Consider the following 21,019-nt stretch of genomic DNA (forward strand, 5'->3'; position numbering starts at 1 on the left):
AATTGAAGCGACTAGTTACAGACGTACAGCCGAGTGTAAAAGGTCTGCCCGTGGAGCTGGATACTGGTGTCTTTTGAGTGCAGGCCTATGTCAGGGCATGCCTTTTTATGAATTTACTTGTCTGTATCTCTTGGTTAGAGTGTTGTTTCATGAAGGAGCGAGAAGGTGGTCTTATCTGAGATTTTTTACACTGGTCAGCGACAACCTTTTCCTCTTCCTTTTTTAGAGCTGCTTTCCCTTCCCAGGCACAGTTAGGGCCTGCCCGGAGTATATGCTTGATTTTATCTCCACTCCTTGTTTAGGAAACAACAGCTCTCCAGTCATCCCAGCAGTCTGGGAATTACTTCCTCTTTTCTTCCCTGCTTGCCAGCTTTATTGAATTCCCCTTAGCAACATCCAAAAAAGAATGGGTTTAGCAACAGCCAATGAACCAATGAAATGTGAGCATGGCGCGAGTTTCTGGACCAATGGGATCCCTGCAAGAAAGGCAAGATGGCTGAAGGGAGACAATAATAACCTGGAGTTTGCAAAGCAGCCTCCAGGTGGCAGCAGACCAGCTGTATTTGGCACAGCCCTCAGCTCTCAATATCTACTTTGTTTTTTGTTTTCTTTGACCTCTTCTTAGATATGAAACATTTACCGACCGCAAGAATTTTAGTATTACGAGCTCTGTGAGTGTGAGTTGCATGGTTAGAAGGGTGGAATCTGAGGTTCCTCCTCTGCCCTTACTGACACCTCCCTCAGCTCCTGCCATGTTTGTTGGTTTTGTCACAGTCATTGCTACCCCAGGGCGGGGCGGGAGGCCTGTGGTGACTGCCTGCTCAGCAGTCAGACAGAGGCTGGAGAAATCACATTCTCCTTTGTTCAACCACCACTGCTGCTGGCCTGCGTGGCAAATGAGGTGGGGCTGCTTTTTAGCCACCAATTAATGTGAGAGAAGGAATGTGTCACCAACAGATTAGTGCCTACAGACACTCTCATTTTCAGTGGTGTAGACTGGGACCATTCCCTGCCTGCAGGTTCTGCTGAGCATGTCTGAACAGGAATGTGTGACCACAAGTGGTTTGAGGATAATTCTGTCTGTCGGCAGGGTTGGCCCTCTTGGTCTTGAAGCCAGAGACAGATATGGACAGGGGCTGAATAAGACCATACTGAATAATAGCAAATCCATGTTCCCAATGGTTTAGCTATCTTTCTTTTGCCTTTTGAAATGATATGACCTTGAACACTACTCAGTGAGATTTTGGTCCTTCAGATAGCCGTATTTCTCTCACATGTCTCTATTTCTGTCTAGTTTACTCTTCTCATCCTTTAGGAATTAGTTAAGGCATCCTCTCTTCAGAAAGCCTTATTTGATTCTTGCCCTCCTTCTGCCCTCTGACTCCTAGTGTTCCTGGTCCTGCATCTCCATGTTTCTAAGTCTCTGTTTGGGAGCTTCCTCAGGGAGCCATGGAGCTTCTGAGGACAGAGACTGCCTTTATGGCTCTTTACTGTAGTGTTCACATAGAAGGGGTGTTCAGTAACCATTTCTAAAAGAAAGGAAGCATGTAAGAAAGCATCTCTTGCTCTTTGAGAAACAATCTGAAGGACTTCGAGGTAGCTGGTCCTAGGCTGGAGCAGTGCCAGCAAGTCTGGGGATGGCTCTTGGGGATGGCTTTTCAGGACCCTCCAACAACCCTGAGCTGCAACTCCAGACCATGACCTAAGTATGGAAAGTAACTGCCATAACCACTGGCTTACACCCTGACAGTCTCATCTCCGTGACATGGTTTCCTTTATGATTTTGTGTTTCAGGAAGAACTAAGGAGCAAATCCAAGATCTGTGCCAATGTGTTTTGTGGAGCCGGCCGGGAATGTGCAGTCACAGAGAAGGGAGAGCCCACCTGCCTCTGCATTGAGGTAAGTCCTTAGCTCAGGAGCCAGAGGACAATAGCCAAGGTCAAATGGTGACCTTGCTGGAGCCACTAGTCAGCACGGCAGAGCCAACAATTTCATCACCTTTATAAAAACATACCGTGTCTATCTGAAGGACAAGGGATTTTGGTCCCAGAAGTTCAAAACCAGATGCAAATGCAGGGATATTCTTTCTTTTTTTAAAAGATGTTTAGTTTTATAAGATTTTTAAGTCAAAATTTTAATAATGCTTTATATATAAGTCAAGTAATACAGACATTTGTATAAACATAAAATTAATCATCTTCCCAATAACCTTCAAATCCAATTAGTCTGAGATGACCAGTGTTCACAGTTCAGTATATATTATCCCACTTGCTTTTCTATGCCCCTATAAACATACAGGGTCCCCCCCATTTTATACAAAAATGGGATCAGAATAAATATTTTGTAATGGCATATTTATGCAATAATGTTCCCACAGGTGGACATTAGGTTGTTTCCTGAGTTGTTTGCCACTGGAAACAATAACACCCTTGTGCAAATACCCTTACATGCTGCAGCCTTTATTTCTATAGGATTGAGTCCTACTAGGGCTTGCCAAGTCAAAGGATATACACATTTTTAGAAAACTAGTAGATGAAATGAAGGGTTTTTTTTTTTAGGGGTTTTCATTTATTTGTTTTTAATAAGGTTTAAAAAGCAATGTGAGCTTTTGAGGACTACTTCTTTTGTAAGCAGGATGCTGACAAGTTCTCACTCTTCAGACAAACATAAATCCCATCCTTCCCCTTTCTGTCAAACCAACACGAGCCTAGAAATACATCTGCCTTTCTGCAAATAAATACACCTAATTTAGTCCCCAGGTGAAGAATCAGATTCATTGTCTCAGAAAGGAAGTCCCCCAACTTAGAAATGTGATAGCCAGATCCATTGGGAACCCTAGGAGGCCCTCCCCAGAATGTAGCTGGCCACGGTGTGATGATGTGAGCCTGTACTTAGAGTAAGGAAACCTGATTTCTAGTCTTGCCTTAACCACATACATCTGTGTGATTTCGAACAAGTTAGTTGCCGCTGGATGCTGCGAAGACAGAGACCGTGTTTGCCCAGCATGTAGAATATTTAGTAAGAACTCCCTAATAAATATTGGTTAAATAGTTTGTCGTCCCAGACTTTGGTATTTTTATCTAAAGTTGGAGAAGCAGGGCTGCCTTCCAGCTCCAGTGTTCTGTGTTTCTTCTTCCCTCATCTGCTCTTTCTGGCTTTGGTGCCTTCATTAGGGCTGAGCTGAACTTGCTTGTCCCGTACCGCCTTTCAAAATCCACAAAATTCTAAAGAAACCGAGCTTGCCTGTGACCATGGCCCTTTAAATAGCCAATCTAGAGCCGAGTTGCCAAGTGAACTTGAGTCCATTTCCCTCTCCATAACAATCTTCTGCAGTACTTCACAGAGACCCAGCGTCCCCAGCCTTGCCTCACAACAGCCTTTGCAAGATCAAGAGGAAAACAAAATGGCCCCCAAATACTACACAAAGCAAGAGAGCAAAGATCCTTCTAGTTAAACCCCCGAAGAATTGAAGCATTGGGGTGTGTGTGTATGTGTGTGTGTGTGTGTGCACACACGTGCCTGTCTGTGCATCTGCCTGTCAGTTTCCACATCCCCCACTCTCAGCTCTGGCTCTTGTGTCATAGAATGTTGGTGTTTTAAGGGATCTGAGATCATCCAAAGACATCGAGTGACTTTCCCCAAAGAAGCAGAGTGTCCAGATTCCTGCCTTCTAATAAAATGCCCTTCCTGCTGATTTGAAAGGGTCAGGGTTGTCCATTCCTTCACTGAATAGAGGAGATGGCCGTGAATGGGCATCAGCATGGGGGGCTATGCAGGGCTGCAGAGTGAGGGGGTGGGTGCCTCCAACACTGAGCGGGATAGAGTCACTGATGGCCAGAGTTGAGGCTCCCTACCAGGCTGCACGTGTGTGCATGTGCGTGCTTGCGTGCGTGGGTTGGCACCCTGAGTGCACAGACCTCCTCCTCGGGTCTATTTCAGCAATGCAAACCTCACAAGAGGCCTGTGTGCGGCAGCAATGGCAAGACCTACCTCAACCACTGTGAGCTGCATCGAGACGCCTGCCTCACTGGGTCCAAAATCCAGGTGGATTACGATGGACACTGCAAAGGTAAAGAGTGCTGTTACCACCAGCTCCCAGGTCCAGCAGAGGAGCCAGGGGATGTCCCACACTGCTTTCCACTAGGGTCACAGACACCACCCAGCTACTTGGAGATGCGTCCTCTTGGCGCTCATGAGCCTGCTGGCTTTGCCCTGGATACTGGCTTTGCGTGGGGTTTCCTGCATCAACCTCCCAGGGGAGCGTCCAGTACTGTCTGTAGTGGGTAGGGAACCACATCAATAATCAACAGAATAAGGAAGTGTTTAAACGAACTCTATGCCTTTTTAAAAAGCAGGCGAATTTCACTTTTTATTTATTTTTTGAAGATTTATTTATTTTAGAGAGAGAGTACGGTGGGGTGTGGGCAAAGCGAAAGGGAGAAAGAGAAGATCAAGCAGACCTCATGCTGAGCTCAGAGCCCCCACCCAGGGCTCGATCTCATGACTGTGATATCACAACCTGAGCCAAAACAAAGACTCAGATGCTTAACCGACTGAACCACCCAGGCAACCTGAATTTCACTTTTTAAATTTGGGCACCTCTCAGCCCTGGTATATATATTTCCTCTATTTCATGCTCAAACCATTGCCATTAGGATAAGAGGGAGGGGGTCCCAAGCTCATTGCTAATTAGACACCAGCATCCTGCCAAGCCGCAGCCCCACTCAGCCCCTCCCAGCCTTGAACTGCCCTGGTGAAACAAAAAATTGTTTCCACGTGTGGGTCTCCACTGCACTACCTTCTATATAATGATTCCATGGGAATTCTCAAAGTCCCAGCAACCCATCCCCACCCCTCAACCTGAAAGGAGGAGGAATGAGACCAGGAGGGCAACTTAGTAGCCCAAAAAGGTCAAATAGAGCAGGGGAGAAGAGAACTCCATACTTAAGCCCTAGAAGAAGGAAGGGAGACAGGAAACTAGGACAAAATGATGAAAAGATTGTAAGTGGTCCCCTGAACATGGGATGATTTTAATCCCCGTGATACACAGATGTGTTCTTTGGTCCTCACTTGGCCTTATGCATTTTCTCCTTTTTGTCTTGCAGAGAAGAAATCCGTAAGTCCATCTGCCAGCCCAGGTGAGAGCCTGTTTTTTCTCCAGGGTGCCTTTAGGGAAGAAATTCTTTTTGTGATGGAATTTTGTGTTTCACATTCCCTGCTGAAGCTCACAAGATCTATGTGTCAGAATTTGTGACCCAGAACTGGTCATTCCTCAACACAGCTCAGTAAAGCTGCAAAACTGCCTTTTAGTGTGTGTGTGTGTGTGGTGCTTGACATTTGAAGTGGCTAGTTGGGTCCGAATGTTGGCTGTGTTTTCAGTTTTTGTTGAGTAGTGACCGCATTAAAAGGACAGGAAAGCCACTGAATCTTTCCTTCGATGCTCTGTAACATAGGCTGATGTCACAGAAGGCACAGAATCAGTAGGCACAACTTTTTTTGAAAGGAGATAATGGAAATGCCAGTAGGAGTTTTTCCATGGTTTTCTATGAATTGAAATTAAAATTTCATCATTATAGTTACAGAACCTTTATCATATGCTTTTCCTTAGATCTTTACAGTAATCTTGGGAGGCAGACCTTATTGTAATGACCTTATTGTAATGACCTCATAGATGATGAAATCGAGGCTCAGGTTAAGTGAATTTCCCTGCATTACACAGCTTGGAAGTGGCAGCCCAGATTTCCGTTCCCCTGGCTCGGGGCCCTTAGCACATCCCAGTGTGTGTTGTTCCAGGAATTTCCTCTTGCCAAGGCTCTCCCTCCCCTGTCCCCTATCTACCCGACTGGTATTGCCAAGTGCACCTGGTATTGCCATGTGTCTTGCAAGAGCTGTCCAGAGCAGAGTTTCAGCATGGCCCTTTCTTGACCTTGTCTTCTGTGGTTTAGAAATTTTAAGGGGTAAAATTTTAAGTGGGAGAGTTTTGATAAGCCCAGTTGTTAAGAGGAAAAAGCTATAGAGAACTTAAGATCTGGTGCCATGAAAAATTATAATGTGCTCCTTCATTCTCTTATTAGTTCAGCTCATCTTTGAGCCAAGAGAGCTATTTATTGATTGATTGATTTTTTTCCCCCTCAACTTCCTAAAGTTAATGAAAATGTCCTTTATTTTTCTGCTGATGTTTTTTTCACCTAAGCAACATAGTCTGTCTCTTTCAATATTCTCAGTTCTTTTAAGTGTTTTAGAAACATAAGCTTGAATCCTGGTTAAGTCACTTCCCAGTTGTCTACCCTGCGTTGACTTCTATAAAGTATGTGTGATAATTCTGTGTCCCTGGAACACTATGAAAATTCAATGCAATGTTGCATGCAGGGCCCCCAGCACAGAACCTCCCATGTAGTGGATGCTGGGTGACATTGGGGTCCTCACCGCTCAGCTGACCTCCCTCCCCCTTCCTGCAGTCGTTTGCTATCAGTCCAACCGTGATGAGCTCCGGCGTCGCATCATCCAGTGGCTGGAAGCAGAGATTATTCCAGATGGCTGGTTCTCTAAAGGCAGCAACTACAGTGAAATCCTAGACAAGTATTTTAAGGTAATCCAGAGTTGGGGTCAAATACTCTTCATCCCCAGACAGAGGGGGAGACTTCCTCTTGCATTGCCTGATCACATCTTCCCATCATCCCACGAAGCTATGGTGGTTGCTTTCTGATGTGTTTGATAAGTGAGATTCCAGCAGTAGAGGCTTTGGGATCTACTGCTCATGTATATGGCCAGGCTTTATCCCCCTACCCTGTATGTATCCCCTACCCTCTACCTCGCAGAGCTCGCTGTTGATACAGTATACTTCTGACCGCACCCAGATCCAGGCGTTTCCCACCCAGTTTGACATTTCTTTAAGTCATTAACTTGATTGTCCCTGGCCTGTAGAGCTCCTCAGCATCTGAGAAGAATCCACGGACCAGCATTCCATGGGTCCAGGATTCTTTGCAAAGTCTATATATTGCTTGTCCCATTGCTTAGTTTAAGAGACAGGTTGTTCCAGTGGGAGACAGGAGAGATGCTTCCTTGAAAAAGGTCGGAATTAGTAGTTAGTGATGAGTAGGGCTCCCATGGCTTGGAGATTTTTCAGAGAGCCTGAGACATTGTGAATGAAGCAGTTAAAGATACTCTTCCAGCTAATTGACAAGAACACAGACACACACATATGTACAGCACACCCAGAGATAAATACCACAAGCAGAAGCATGCACACCACACACACACATATCCCACATACAGAGATGCACACCCCACACAGACACAGCCTCCTCCCAGACACACATTCACATGCTCACTCTGCCATCTAAGCAGAAAGCCCCCTGTACTGACAAGCACACATCTCTAGGTAGATGCTCTCAGATGGACATGTTCTCACGTGTCTCCAGGGCCTGCTGTCCAAGGCCATAACCAGCCTGGACTCAGAAGCAACCCCAGGCACATGAGCGATTTCTCAGTGGCTCTGTGGCCACCACGTGTGGTCAAAACCAGCCTAGTCTGGGGATTCCTCTTTCTAACTGACTTTATGGACCCCACAGATGGAGAAATACTGGATTGCGTATTTGGTCATTTAAGACTTCGCTTGTGTTTCTTCAGTGAGTTGTCTCTCCCGTGGCAGAAAGTATGTCTCTCTGGGTTCCAAGTGTTTGAGATCACTCCTGGCTGGGAGGGCCCAGCCCTTCTCAGTCTACCCTCTGTCTCAATCCACCAGCATTACAAGGCCCTTGGAGCAGAGGGTGGCTCCTCATCTCCAGAGAAACACAATTGTGCAAAGACAGGACAGTCACACAGGAACAGAAAGTAACTTGAGGGAAATGATTTTGTAGAAGCTGAGTGAGCAACACCTGCCAGGTTGTTGCATACAGTGACTCGGCCATGGCCACGAGGGCCTAGGAGACCCAGAATACTCTTTCCAAAGTTCCCCTTGGGACCTTGTAGTCATTCTTAGTAGCCCTTTTGTGTCCATCAATGGCACCTGCTATTAATTTGATTCCCGAGTAGCTGGGTCCCATACCCCTTCCCCCAACACCTCTCCACCTGCTCTGGCAGTAACTTCTCCAGTAGGCTCCCTCGGAGACCCCTTGAGAAAGTAGCTTCCTCTAGGGCATTCTTGCTCCTGACCATGACAGCTTGATCATGACTGACACACACAACAAGGCTTGCTTTTCCTAGATATTCTGGCATTGTCCTCTGAGAAAATAGGGGATTCAGTATCTACCTTTTGATGGTAATAGCCATCTAATAAGAGTCCTGTGGTGTGCAGTCTTCAAAGGGACATGCCTTCCACTAGGCACATACCTGCCTGTTGGTGAGAGAGTGGATATCTCACAGAAACGGTTTCTGAACCAGGAACTGCCCTCCAGCCCAGCTGGTATTCCTAACATCAAAATTAGTTGAAAAGAAAATCTAATGAGAATTTGGTTAAGACCAAAACCAGACTCTCACTTCACCTAGTGATTCATTCATGATTTCTCCAGTGAAAGTGTAACAGACCCAGGTAGGGAGAGCCGGTCATGGCCCATGTCGTAGACATACACTGGACTCCTGGTGGCATACCCCTGGTGGCCAGGGCCACAGCTGAAGCCAGAATTCTTACCTCCGTTACCCAGGTATCGTGTCCCCCATCACCACAGCAGCTGTGTGTGAGCAAGTGCCTGTCCTAGCCCATCCTCTGAACGTTCTCCAGACTTGGCAATAAGCCCCAAACATGGGTTTTGTATTCCACACCTTCTTGCCTTGTTAGAACCGTGGAGTTACACAGAAGGAAAGGGTGCTACCTCAAGTATACATAAAGCAGGGAGAGCAGGCACACGAGGTACTGTGCCTTCTGTCACTGCTTGGCTGAACAGAGGCCAAGTAAATTAGGTTGGGTCATGGTCCAAGATCACGGCCTCTGAGGCAGGCCCCCAGGCAGTCCAGGTTAGTTCTGGGGCAGGTACCAGACCTCTGTTTTCCTTTGGATCCACATGCAGAGCTGGCCTGGGAGGCCTGTTTGGTCCTCCTGAGATGAGCGTGCAGGCTGGCTGGCTCTCCCCTCAGCTTCAGGCCTGGATTCTGGCCCTGCTGAACGTGTAGTGTGGGCACTTAGCACTGCCTTTTGAGAGCTGCCTGGGCCATAGTGGCAGGTTCCTGGTGCCCCCAGGGGTCACGTGGCCCCAGGTCTGCAGCCATGGCTGTGCAGCTCCTCATCAGGCTCACTCTTATTAGGCTGTGAACTCTGTTGGAGTCTGTGAGGGCTGCTTCTGTCTGTCCAGCACTGGGAACATTTGGATTCAAGAATGTTCTGCACTGCTAAGAATGACCCCTGGCCAACTTTATTTCCTTTCTCTCCATTAGTTAATCAAGCCTTCACAAGGTGAATGGCGGTTTCCTCAGGGTGGATGTATAGGGACTAGAGAACATCTGAGACCTGTTGCTGGGTATGGAGATAAGAATGATGAAAAGGCATTAAGCAAGAGCTGGCATGCTTTGTTTTAGACATACCTAGCATTATACATACTATGGAAAGATTTACCACCTTAGAGTAGACTGTATGTGACACATGACAGCCATGGAAGGAGAGACCCTTCTACCTGGGAGCCTGGACAGACTTTTCTTCCAGAAGCCCTTATACCATCTGGGGAGCCACCCTGAAAGTAACATGGGAATGCTGAGTATTTCCCAAGGCAGCAGGACAAGACAGCCTAGGGAAAAAGAATTTTTCAAAAACAATTTTCCCCCACTGGAACTATTTAGGAGAGCAGCGATATCAACTTCGAATTTGATAAGACCTTGACCTCGACACCCTTCTCCTGCAGTGGGGGCCTGAGCATGTTTAATGGTCCCAAATGGTTATGGTTTAGGTTTAGCATCTTGCCAAAGAGAGGTAATACCTGAGCTCACTTTACCCTCACCTTGTGCTTGTGGGATGTCAGCTGGGTCATGAGGAAGCCTGTGCTCTGTAAGTGAAGGACCTTGCACACATCTGCAGTGGGGCCCCCAGCCCACAGGAGAGGGGTGGGGGGAGGGGTTTGCGCCACCTCTGCCTGCAGGTTATCAATTCAGGGCCTTTACTTGTGACTTCTCACTGATGTGCTTGGTTAGGGGTACCAGTGTGAATGTTAGGTGTGAGAGCATACCAGGGAAATCAAGCAACAAAAAGTGGTCTTGTGACTCCCAGAGTGAGCTCGGAGGGTCACCTGCATTGCTGTTCCCAAGCAGCTGGTTAGAAACACACATCCTGGGCTCTGCCACAGATTCTGATTCAGAACGTTGTTGTTACATGTCCACTGAGGTTTGAGGACAGGGTATGGTGGCTGCTTGAACCCAGATGTTCCCTGGAGAATGTCTGCAGGACAGTATCAGGGATGAGGCCACAGAGCGCCCTCAAGTACCCCAGGCCGCTTGGGCAAACACAGGCCTATATCCCAGCTGCTGCTCTGAGCAGGGTCTGGGTTTGAAAGGCCCTCGGTGGCCTCTGCCCACACACCTTCACTCTCTCATCTTAGGGTGCAGGTGCTGTCTCACATCTCCAAGCTTGTGTTGCTGGAGCTCTGAGGCCAGGGCAGGGTTGGAATGAGCAGGATGAACTAAAGATGGGTCAAGCTAAATGGGACACAGCTGTACAAAGTGTTCCTGAAAGAGTTCTTCCCCTTTCTAGAATGTCGATAATGGTGACTCTCGCTTGGACTCCAGCGAATTACTGAAATTTGTGGAGCAGAATGAAACTGCCATCAACATCACCACGTATGCAGACCAGGAGAACAACAAACTGCTTAGGTGAGTGGAGTTGAGGGCTCAGGGGGTGGTCCATGAGGCAAAGGTTGGATAGGAATGGGAATTTGAACCCCTTCCTACCTGCAAGGAGCCGCCAGGGCAAATGAAAAGTAAAAAGCAAAAATAGGGATTCTGTCCTGGTCTATTTTGTGAACATTATGAACTAACATATTGAGTACCCCTGGTATCTGATCAAGTAAGTAGTTAGTTTTTGGCCAGAACTTGCAAACAATAGAATGTAATCTTAAAATAAATTATCAAGGTCATATCAGAGCAAAAGTGTTCCTGAGTGTCGTGTGTAATGTTTTAATGGTTAATTTTCTAAAGGAATTACATTACTATATTATTTAACTGCAAGTCTAAAATAGCCTTAGTTCTGACTTTAAGATAATCAGTGCTATTTCACATAGAGAACCCTAATTGTCACAAATGAGAGCGTGTCCCTGTCCTTTTCTGACATTATACCAGAGTAAATATTAATCAAAATTAACCCCTAAGAAACTTCCAATGTGGTTCCAATACATCAGCGAGAATTAAAAATAGGAACAGCACCTCTTTTGTTCAGAAGAAATCGAAAGCATGAAACCCAGATTCTGGAATGATTCTTTCCTAGCAGTCCATGACCTTACAGTATAATACCTGAAAATCCTTCAGATTTTGATAACTTGAAATTAGATAATATTTTACAAGTTCAATGTTTGATCTTCCTAACATCCCAGCGAAGGAGGGCTCCCTGTCCTCATTTTACAGATGAGAAAACAGGCTCAGAAAAGTTGAAGAACTAGCTCAAGGCCATTTGGGTAGGAAGTGATTGGACCAGGGCTCAAATCCAGGCCAAGGGGAGCATGAGGGAACTGGAGTTCCGTAAAACTTTTCTGAACATACGTTTATCTTTCTAGAGTAGTGATGGTGATGATGCCTACTTGAACTCCATCGCACATTCCATTCCTGTCATCTATTCATCTCCCTTCTGTTTTGACTTCCCTAGTTTGGCTGACCTGACCAATACTGCGGGGAAAGGCAGTTGCTCATGGAAGGTGCTGCATAGGCAGTGAGAACATTTGTCAGTCAAAGTGGACAAAACCTCTCAGCAAACTTTAGTCTTCTTGGGCAGAACATTTGAACCATGTGAATGATCTGACAAGTATAACAAAATAAATGTTGGATATTCACAGGAGCCAGGATGGATGATGCTTGTGGGAAGGCAGTGCAGAAAGTTCTTTAGTTAACAATTGCCCCCTTGGCCTCCTCTGGAGGCCCCAGGAGTATGTGATCCCAATGTTTTGTTCCTTTCTGTGGGAGTGAAGCTGAGGTCTTGCTGACACATTTCTCCTGTGTTTTGTTCCAGAGGACTCTGTGTTGATGCTCTCATCGAACTGTCTGATGAAAATGCTGACTGGAAACTCAGCTTCCAAGAGTTCCTCAAGTGCCTCAACCCGACCTTCAATCCTCCAGAGAAGAGTATGCTTCACCTAAGAAATATGAAGCTGTAGGAAATGGGGGCCTTTGGGGAGGGCCAAGAGAGAGAGACTTGATGAAATTTTGCAGAGCTTGCTAAGAAAATTCCCTACCACAATTTTAGACTGGGACCTAGCCCATCATCAACATGCTGAGCATGTTTGCTGATCCAAAAATCCTTGGATCGATGACATCATTTATCCAGATATGTTGCCTCTGAAGGATAAGCAGAAGCAGGTCTTGTCTGAGAGAGGGGTAAAGTGCATAGAGAGTAGCCAGCATGTCTTGTTCCATTCTCACCCTAAACCATTGCCCCTTATTTCCGGTCCCAACAGAGTGTGCCCTGGAGGATGAGACCTATGCAGACGGAGCAGAGACCGAGGTGGACTGTAACCGTTGTGTCTGTGCCTGCGGAAACTGGGTCTGCACAGCCATGACCTGTGACGGTGAGCTGTCCCTCAGGCAGAAGGAAGGCATGGCGGGGAGAGAGCTTCCTTTATGAACTCAACATAGGAGAAGTCAGGGTGGGGGTGACGGAGAAGAGTCATCCTAGCAGGGACTAGGAGCAAGGAACAGACTCCAGTTGTAGTGTCCGAACACCCCGTGGGCAGCATCGAGGGCAAAGCACTTCTGCCAGATGCATTATGTTCAATACTCGCTCCAGAGGTATGGCAGCAGAGAGGCTTAAGATGCAGGGCAAGATCAAATGTTGATATGAGACTGGCCTAATCATGATAGAAATAGTAATAATAATGATGATGAAAGCAAATACTTAGTGAGAGCTGTGCGCCAGGCACTCTTCTACACACTTTACATATTAACCCACTTAATCCTTAGGACAGCTTAGGAAATCCTCTGTGTAAAAGACTCATGTGGTTGGAAGACAGAATGTCTCCTCCTTGCCATCCACACCCAGCAGAAAAAGGAGAACTGTTTACAGGCCTTCTTTGAATTAACAGACTTGGGTAATCCCTAAGAAAAAAAAAGTTGAGTATGGTCAGGGTGGGTTGAGGAGATAGAGACATCAGAGAGTTTGAGGGACCAGAGCAGAAACCCCATGGCATGTTGGAATGTTGCCAAAGATCAAAAGAAATGCTTAAATGGGAGCCAGGTCATAGGGAAAAACAAGCACCATTCAGATTAGAGGAAAGAGAGTGAGGGTGAAGCCAGTTCTAGACTGGAGAGTCACACTGGGTTTGAGAAGAAAGGTCAGTTGGTAGGAAGCAAGCCCAAAATTTATACCAGATGGGGTGAATTTAAAATTATATCTTTAAAAAACTGAGACAAAAAAAGAACAGGCTGGTCTTGGGATCATATTCAGAAAGGTCAGGAAAGACGGTAACCGGGAGAGAGGTCAAGGACCCAGAAAAGGTAGTTCTAGATATGAAGCCTAGGCAGCAGCAACAGTACAAAGTGAGCTCAGACCTGCCAGGGGATCCCTAGTCTGTCACTGCCCGGGACCAAGTCTCTTCTCCATGTGGGAAGGCAAGAAGCCAACACAATTCCAGAGACAAATGGAAGAGTGGGAAGAGGCTGCTTAGAAACTAGAAATCCTAGAAGTTGCTGGAAGTCAAAACTAAGTCAGCGTAGCCAGGCTAAGCACACTGTAGCTATTGAAGTCAAGAGAGAATGTCTCAGAACTCTAACCAGCATGCCTCAATCAAGAAGCATCCTACACTTATCTTCCCAAAACCCCTTCGGTAGCTCTCAACACCTAACTGCGCCTGGTCTGGTTTTGGAAGGGTAGCCATCCATTTCCAGGACACAGGCAATTGTTAAATAGCTAGCTGTCATGCAGAATAAGCTTGAACATCTGGATAATAAGCCCCATCACACGCATCAGACAAAACCCAAATGATCACCTCATCAGACAATGCCCATTTCCACAGCCACACTGGACAGCTCATCCTCCCTCTCCAAATGGCCCAGGTTCACGGCTCTCTATGGGTATAAACAGCACTGGAAATGGGGGTGCCCCAAGGTGAGCCTCTCTTGGTGCGTGGGCCATGGATCTGAGAGCACGTTGCAGAGGCAGCATTCCAAAGTCAGTACCCGAAAGGCGATCTGGTCTTAGACCACAAATCCCAATGGGGCAAAGAAAAAGGTGGCATCAAGATGTGATACCAGGGGGAACCAGAGGGAAACTGCCAGACTCGAGAAGCATGGCGGAGTGGTGTTTCCTCACAGCAAACACTGTGCTCAGTAAACGTACAGATTCCATCCCAAACCTACTGAATCAGAATCCACAAAAGGGTGGTTGGGAACCTACATTTTTAGGATGTATTCTATGATTTATTATTTATTTATTTATTTATTTTAGCCACCCTGTAAATTTGGGAAACATTGCTTGGTACAGTACTTATCAACCCCGGCTGCACATTAGAATCACCTAGAGCCTTTATAAAATCCTGGTGCCCAACAACAGTTAAACCAGAATCTAAAAGTAGAATTTAAACAGTGGTATCTTGAAAAGTTCTGCAGGACATTTTGCAGGTGTGGGAATGGTTGAGAATCACTGGTCTGGAGGATCTCCTGAGTCAGGATCCAGGTAACTCCCCATAGCTTTCCCTGCCGGCCCCGCCCCAGCATGACTGCCCCCGAAGTGGGGGAAGAAGACACCAGGTGCAGAGGCCAGGGGAAAGTGAAGGAGATTGATTTGTTCAGTGTTCCTCTGAAGGTGTCCGTTACACTGGAACACTTCATATTCACAGAAATGCAGGCAGTTCACCCTTCTTTCCATAGGTTAATGGGAGAGAAAATCAAGACCCTAAAATGTCGCTATTGGTGGGATTCTGAACTGGCTTCCCTCAGTGTCCCCAGCAGTGAGCTTTGGTTCTTCTTACAGGAAAGAATCAGAAGGGGGCCCAGAGCCAGACAGAAGAGGAGATGACCAGATATGTCCAGGAACTCCAGAAGCACCAGGTGAGTGGCCGCGTCCATGCTGACTTGGGTTCTGCTGCTGCCATTCGGCCCTTCCACCATTCAGATATTGCCTAATGCTCCCGGAGACCAAGGAGCCACTCTGACCCATACAGTAAGTCCTGAATGGTAAACCCACAGTATCAAACCATGATCTAGATAGTTACCTGATGGAGTCCCTCCAGGGTCCAGCAGGTCTCAGCAGATATAGGCTACAATTTGGTAAATTGCTTTATAGGTAAGAATTAGGCAGGTGGTGATCTGTAAATTGGTTGGCAGTGGTTTGCAAATGAGCAGTGTTACTGTTTCCTATCACGAGCAGTGCCCAAACCCAAAGACTAGGAGCTCCTTGGGGGCAGTGAACAGGAAATTAGTGAACATGGACCACAGCGGAAAGGATTTCAGTTAAATGCCAAGCTGGTTAGAAAACAGCCTGGGATTGACAAGGCCAGAGTACTTAGAGGTTCTGCTTCCTGGAGACTTGAGAATATAATAAATAAAAATTCTGCTCAGGTGCTATGTCATTAAGTTGAAGGCCTTCCTGGGAAAAAGGCTCTTGGCAGAATAGGGATTCACTGACATACTTTGGTAAGGGCTAGAGGGAAAACACGGATATGCGGCTTCTAAGGGCCTATCTTCCTGCTGGCTTACCGCGTAGTTAACGAAGGAAATTGGGCCATAGGTCACCCGTCTGCAGACTGGGTCTGGTATACAAGCCTTCTGTCTGACTTAAGTTCTGAGGGAATGTAACAGTCGTAAGAACTGCTGCTGTGATTGAAGTATTTGACTTGAAAATAATTATTAATATTAAGTGCTCAAAAATAATAATTGCTCATATTAGTGGTTTTTAACACACATTTTGTCACTACTGTCACTGATAATGTAGAATCTTCATGTCAGTTTTTTAAGCCAAAGCAGAAGCTCCTGGCCTTCTGTTTTTCCATATTTCATCAGCCTTGAGTTTCCAGACAAGTCCAACCACATAAAAGAAAACAAGAACTTAATAGGAATTCCTTTCCTCTGGGGTGGGGAAATGATCAGAGTAGACAGTGGGGAGTGAATTATAATAGCTCACATTTTTATGCCTTTTATGTGAGTTCCCTCAGAAAGTAGACGCTAAGGCAAGGACTCGAGTACAAATAGTTGATTTAGCAATCCTAGGAGACACCAGAAGGGGAGTTGGGAAGCAAGCCCAGGAAAGGAAGGAAGCAATAAAGAGTGTATATCCAGGCATGTTACCACAGTGGGTGGGTGGCACTTAGTCCTCCTGCGGCACTTAGTCTTCCTGCTGCACTTAGTCTTCCTGCGGCACTTAGTCCTTCTGCAGAGGGCTGGGACCAGAGTTCCCGAGCCTAAGCGGGAAGGGAGCAGGAGTATTCCTCCACAAACTCCCCAGCCACCGTTGGTGAGGGCCGCCACCAGCAGCATGAATTCCCGAGCATCTCTGGCCTGCCAGCATGTGTGGGTAGAGCAGGCTCCAGCAGCCAGAGAAAGTCTCAGGCAAAGAGGTGCAGGTGCTGGCAGGAAGAAGCCATGCCAGTGCCGAAACGTTAAAGGGGCTACGGATGGGAAGCCAACAGTGTCTGCTAGATGCCAGGCACTGTTGTTTTTTATTTCCTAATTAGTTTTTTATTGAGATATAATTTAAATACCATAAATTTCACCCTTTTAAAATACACAGTCCAGTGGTTTTTAGTATATTCACTAGATGATCAACCATCACTACTATTTCCGGAACATTTTCATCAGCCTAGAAAGAAACCCAGGCCCATTAGAAGTGACTCCCCATTCTCTCTTCTCCCAGGCCCTGGCAACCACTCATCTACGTTCCAGCTCTACAGCTTTGCCTATTCTGGACATAGACAGACAAATAGAATCATACACTATATGGTGTTTTTGGTGTGACTTCCTTCACCCAGCATAATGCGTTCAAGGCTTGTCCTTGTTTTAGCATCAGTCAGTACTTCACTCCTCTTCATGGCTACATAACATTCCATTGTATGGATAAGCCACATTTGGTGGGTCTGTTCACCAGCTGACAGATATTTTGGTTGTTACCCCTTTTCGGCTATGATGAATAGTGCTGCGGTGAACATTCTTGTTCAAGTCTCTGTGTGGACATACATTTTCAGGTCTCTTGGGTCTATAGGGTGCTATTGCCAGGTCATATGGTAACTCTGTGATTCATCTTTCGAGGAACCGCCAGACTGTTTTCCAAGCGGCTGTACCATTTTACGTCCTCGCCAGCAGTGTTCCTGTTTTTCCACAAACTCACTGCATTTGTCATTGTCCCTTATGTTCTCTTTTAGCCAGCCCAGTGGGTGTGAAGTGGCATCTCATTGTAGTTTTGACTTGTATTCCCCTAACAACCAATGATGTTGAACATTTTCTCATGTGCTTACTGGCCATAAATAAGAATGGCTTCTTTGGAGGAATGTGACATGTTGTAAGAGGTGGTCCTTTATTACCCTCGTCTTGTAGATGAAGACACTGAGGCACAGTTTTTATAATTTGCCCGAAGTCCCCCAGAAAGGAGTACATCCCTGACTGAAGTTCAGACCGTCTGCCTCCAGAGCCTGTTGTGCTTCACCCTTCTCTGGACGGGGATTTTGGCACATCTTGTAGCACTTGCATTTAGCATCCTTTTCTTCATCTTTAAAATGGGGATAATCGTGTCTGACCTGTGGTTTCACAGGCATTCAAATGGGCTCAGCTCTTAATGACAGCCCCTATGCGACCATGTCAAAAAGAACACATGATCTTTTCCCTCAGGTTGTTCTCATCCACGGAACAGACAGACAAGTAACAGAACGAAAATGTAGCAGAAGCATGTCTCTGCCAATGCTGTGTAAAATCTTGAGGACTAGATAGGTGCTAGTGATTCTTTTTTTTATAACTCACAATGCTTATTTTCTCTTGCTTCTCAAAGGAAACAGCTAAAAAGACCAAGAAAATGAGCACCAAAGAGATCTAAAGAGGAGGCACCTAGGAAGGGTGTCCAGAGCCTGGCACCTTCTCTTCCACTTCCACGCTGAGTCCAGTATATGCAAGTGTCTGCTACAATCGCCCAATCACCAGTATTTGCTTGTATAGCGATGAGTTTTTATTTTGTCTATTTGTTTTGCAATAAAGGAAATGGGGGTGGCTGGCTAGGAGGGGCAGGGCCATAGCCTTCATTTCTAGGAGTGCTTTGAGAGAAACTGTAAATGGTTCTCAGGGGCTGGAGACAAGTAAGGAAACTGCATCAGGGTTGGGAGAGGAGCGGACCCAGATCTGAACCCCAGTCTGCCACGGCAGTAAACACGCTACGGGGAGTGCAGGCAATGCTGGCCAGAACTTCACAGGCTGCCCCAGAGAAGTCGGGGGGGTTGGAGGCTCAGTGGAGAGGAAGGCATTCTGCATCCAGCCCTCTCTGTCGCCATCAGCCTAACAGACCTCCAGCATCTGTGCTTCTCACGGCCCCAACCACTGCCTCTAGATAACGCAGCCATCCTTCCAGGTACCCGGTGTCCCTTAGACTTGGGAATTTGGTGGAGGGAGTACATGCAAATGATGCAGATACTTGTCCACTTTGAGCCCCTTAGAGACTGAACCAAATTTTTAAAATACTTTTTACCAAAGGTGCTATTTTTCTGTAATACTTTTGTTGGCAAGTTGACTTCATTCTTCAGTTATTATCATTATATTATTGTTGTTGTTTAGTATTTTATTTTCTTGACTAGAAATTAAGCTCTTGTAATTATTCTTCAGTAGTCCTACCATTTCAGGGGTGGGAAAGTTTGCGGTTCTTTGTGGTGCAGGGACCGCTATAACCCAGACCCTACACAGCCTGCCATATATTAGACACAGCCCAGAGTTCTGTCCCCCTGGCTTCCAGTGGATCGGCTGTCTGCCAGTGGGTGCCTCAGACAGAAGCCAGGGGAATACAAAGCATCTCCATACAAAGTTTTTAAGGTCCAAAAAGCTAGTTTGTTTCCATTTTATTCTGATACATTCATGCAAATCAGCGTTCCAAAGGATGGAGACAAGTGTAGCCAAGCAAGGCTTAGCCTATCAATATGCTCTTTGATCTACCACTAGCTAGGAGGGGGACTTTGACCCAGTCTCTTCCTATTTTGGAGCCTCAGTTTCCTCAGTGAACAAGTAGGAATGCATTAAACTTTCAATCTGATAAATTATAAATTCTGTGGTTCTGATAATTGGTCCAAAAGGGTACAGGTTCCTATGATTTCCCTTCTCCTTAGGATAAATGAAACTTTACTGTTAAAACAAAAGGGTCTGACAGCTAAAAACAAGATGACCAAATCTGACCTCTGTCTCAGAGGCTGTACGGGTTGTGCTGTGAGGTAGAGCCCTCTCGGGTAAAGTCTATCCAGGAAGAGAATGGGAAAGAGAACGCTTCCACTTTGCCCTCACTTTTGTGCTCCATTCTTAACCTTCTTGGAAACAGAAATAGCTTTCCCTTTCAAGATGAGGACAAAAGATGATTTCACATTTTAAGGAGGCAGGAGGGAATGGAAATGAAGTCTTCAAACCATGATTGGGAGGAAGTCCATCATTCCTATCTTTTGGACTCTGATTATTAACCTCACTATTTACCATATATAAGATGCACTTGGAACAACAAAGATTAAACACTTGAGAGCTCATTTTCAGAAAGTAGATTACAGACTATGAGAGGGAAATTAGGTAGATCACACTGCCCAGGTGACTCTGAGAAGGTTGTGCTTGAATGTGGAATTCCTTCTAAAGTTTCTTTATTCTCCTTTGAAAGGACAGCATTCCATTTTGTTTAGAATTCTGAGCTTTTATATACATCCCATTTAAAAGGTCTCTTTGAGCCCCACTTGTGCACGCTGAAATGCACCTTCCTGTCCAGTCACCTCGAAGAACTCCCAACAGCACAACTTGACTGAGTTTTGCCAGCCCCTGGACGGAGGGCGAGGGCAGGAGTACCAATTTGTTTAAAGCAAGAAGCCAGAGTGTCTCCTCCCCAGTTATATTCAGGACAGTGGTTGCAATCTAAGACTACCCTACCCTGCAACACGGAATCGCCAAGAATAACTCTGCATTCCTCCTGTAAATAGGGCCACTATTGTCTGCACCATAGAATCACACTATCTGATGACCGTTCATGGAAAGCTGCTAAGTAGCCTAGTTTGGGGAGCATTGCATAGAGCTTTGCATGGAGCAAATAGGATTAAACTAGGTTCAGTTCCTCCAGCTCTCTACAAGCACGGGTCTTAGACTGCAAGCTTCCTAGGGCTTTCTCGGTGTGTATGTGATTTTATTAACATATTACAGCATCTGTTAAGATTCAGTGTTCATGGAAACCTTTTCACATGCCATGACTCTGGATTCCATCACTGTTTTTTGGAAAGCAGGTCTCCTCCACCTGCTTATAAGCCCATGTAGACAAATCTGAATGTCTTTCCTTTACACATAAGTTTTTAAATAATCAAATCTCCAGAAGCACATTTGAACAGGTTTCCGTTGCTTATGTGTTTGTGAAATGTATTTGTATTAGTAGGCTTCCATATTGCATTTAACTTGTTTTTGTAACTCTTGATCCTTTTTTGTTGTTGTTGTTCTTTTTTTTTTTTTTTGGATACTATTGATAAATAAAGAAATTAAAATAGTCATTGTATTGTTTTCCTCCCCCTTCCCCCACCCCCAGTCAAGACCAAATAAAGTTGTGAGAACATTAACCATTTACCTCATAAAAGTGGATTTGGCCTTCAGGAGCCTTAAAAGAGGCCCGAAGAGTTTCTCCTAATAAAGTGTGGGGCTGCTGGGAGGGCAAGTTTACTCAAGGACCAATAGAACAAGTTTATTTAAATGAATCCTGGACCTC

General features: G+C 45.8%; 1 protein-coding gene across 1 annotated transcript in view; it reads left to right on the forward strand.

Annotated features, from left to right (window-relative positions):
- Nucleotides 1-20,807, forward strand: part of LOC111147946 (follistatin like 1) — a 52,878-nt gene extending 32,071 nt beyond the window's left edge. Inside the window, exons 3-11 of the mRNA XM_022504207.1 lie at nucleotides 1,795-1,899; nucleotides 3,940-4,069; nucleotides 5,106-5,138; nucleotides 6,459-6,589; nucleotides 10,673-10,791; nucleotides 12,137-12,249; nucleotides 12,582-12,692; nucleotides 15,092-15,168; nucleotides 18,095-20,807. Of these exons, the coding sequence (XP_022359915.1) occupies nucleotides 1,795-1,899; nucleotides 3,940-4,069; nucleotides 5,106-5,138; nucleotides 6,459-6,589; nucleotides 10,673-10,791; nucleotides 12,137-12,249; nucleotides 12,582-12,692; nucleotides 15,092-15,168; nucleotides 18,095-18,139 (864 nt within the window). The 3' untranslated portion in view covers nucleotides 18,140-20,807. The remainder of the gene's footprint in view (nucleotides 1-1,794; nucleotides 1,900-3,939; nucleotides 4,070-5,105; nucleotides 5,139-6,458; nucleotides 6,590-10,672; nucleotides 10,792-12,136; nucleotides 12,250-12,581; nucleotides 12,693-15,091; nucleotides 15,169-18,094) is intronic.
- Nucleotides 20,808-21,019: the final 212 nt, after the last annotated feature.

This window comes from Enhydra lutris, unplaced genomic scaffold (assembly GCF_002288905.1).
Source record: "Enhydra lutris kenyoni isolate GAN:26980312 unplaced genomic scaffold, ASM228890v2 scaffoldscaffold2, whole genome shotgun sequence".
NCBI lineage: Eukaryota > Metazoa > Chordata > Mammalia > Carnivora > Mustelidae > Enhydra > Enhydra lutris.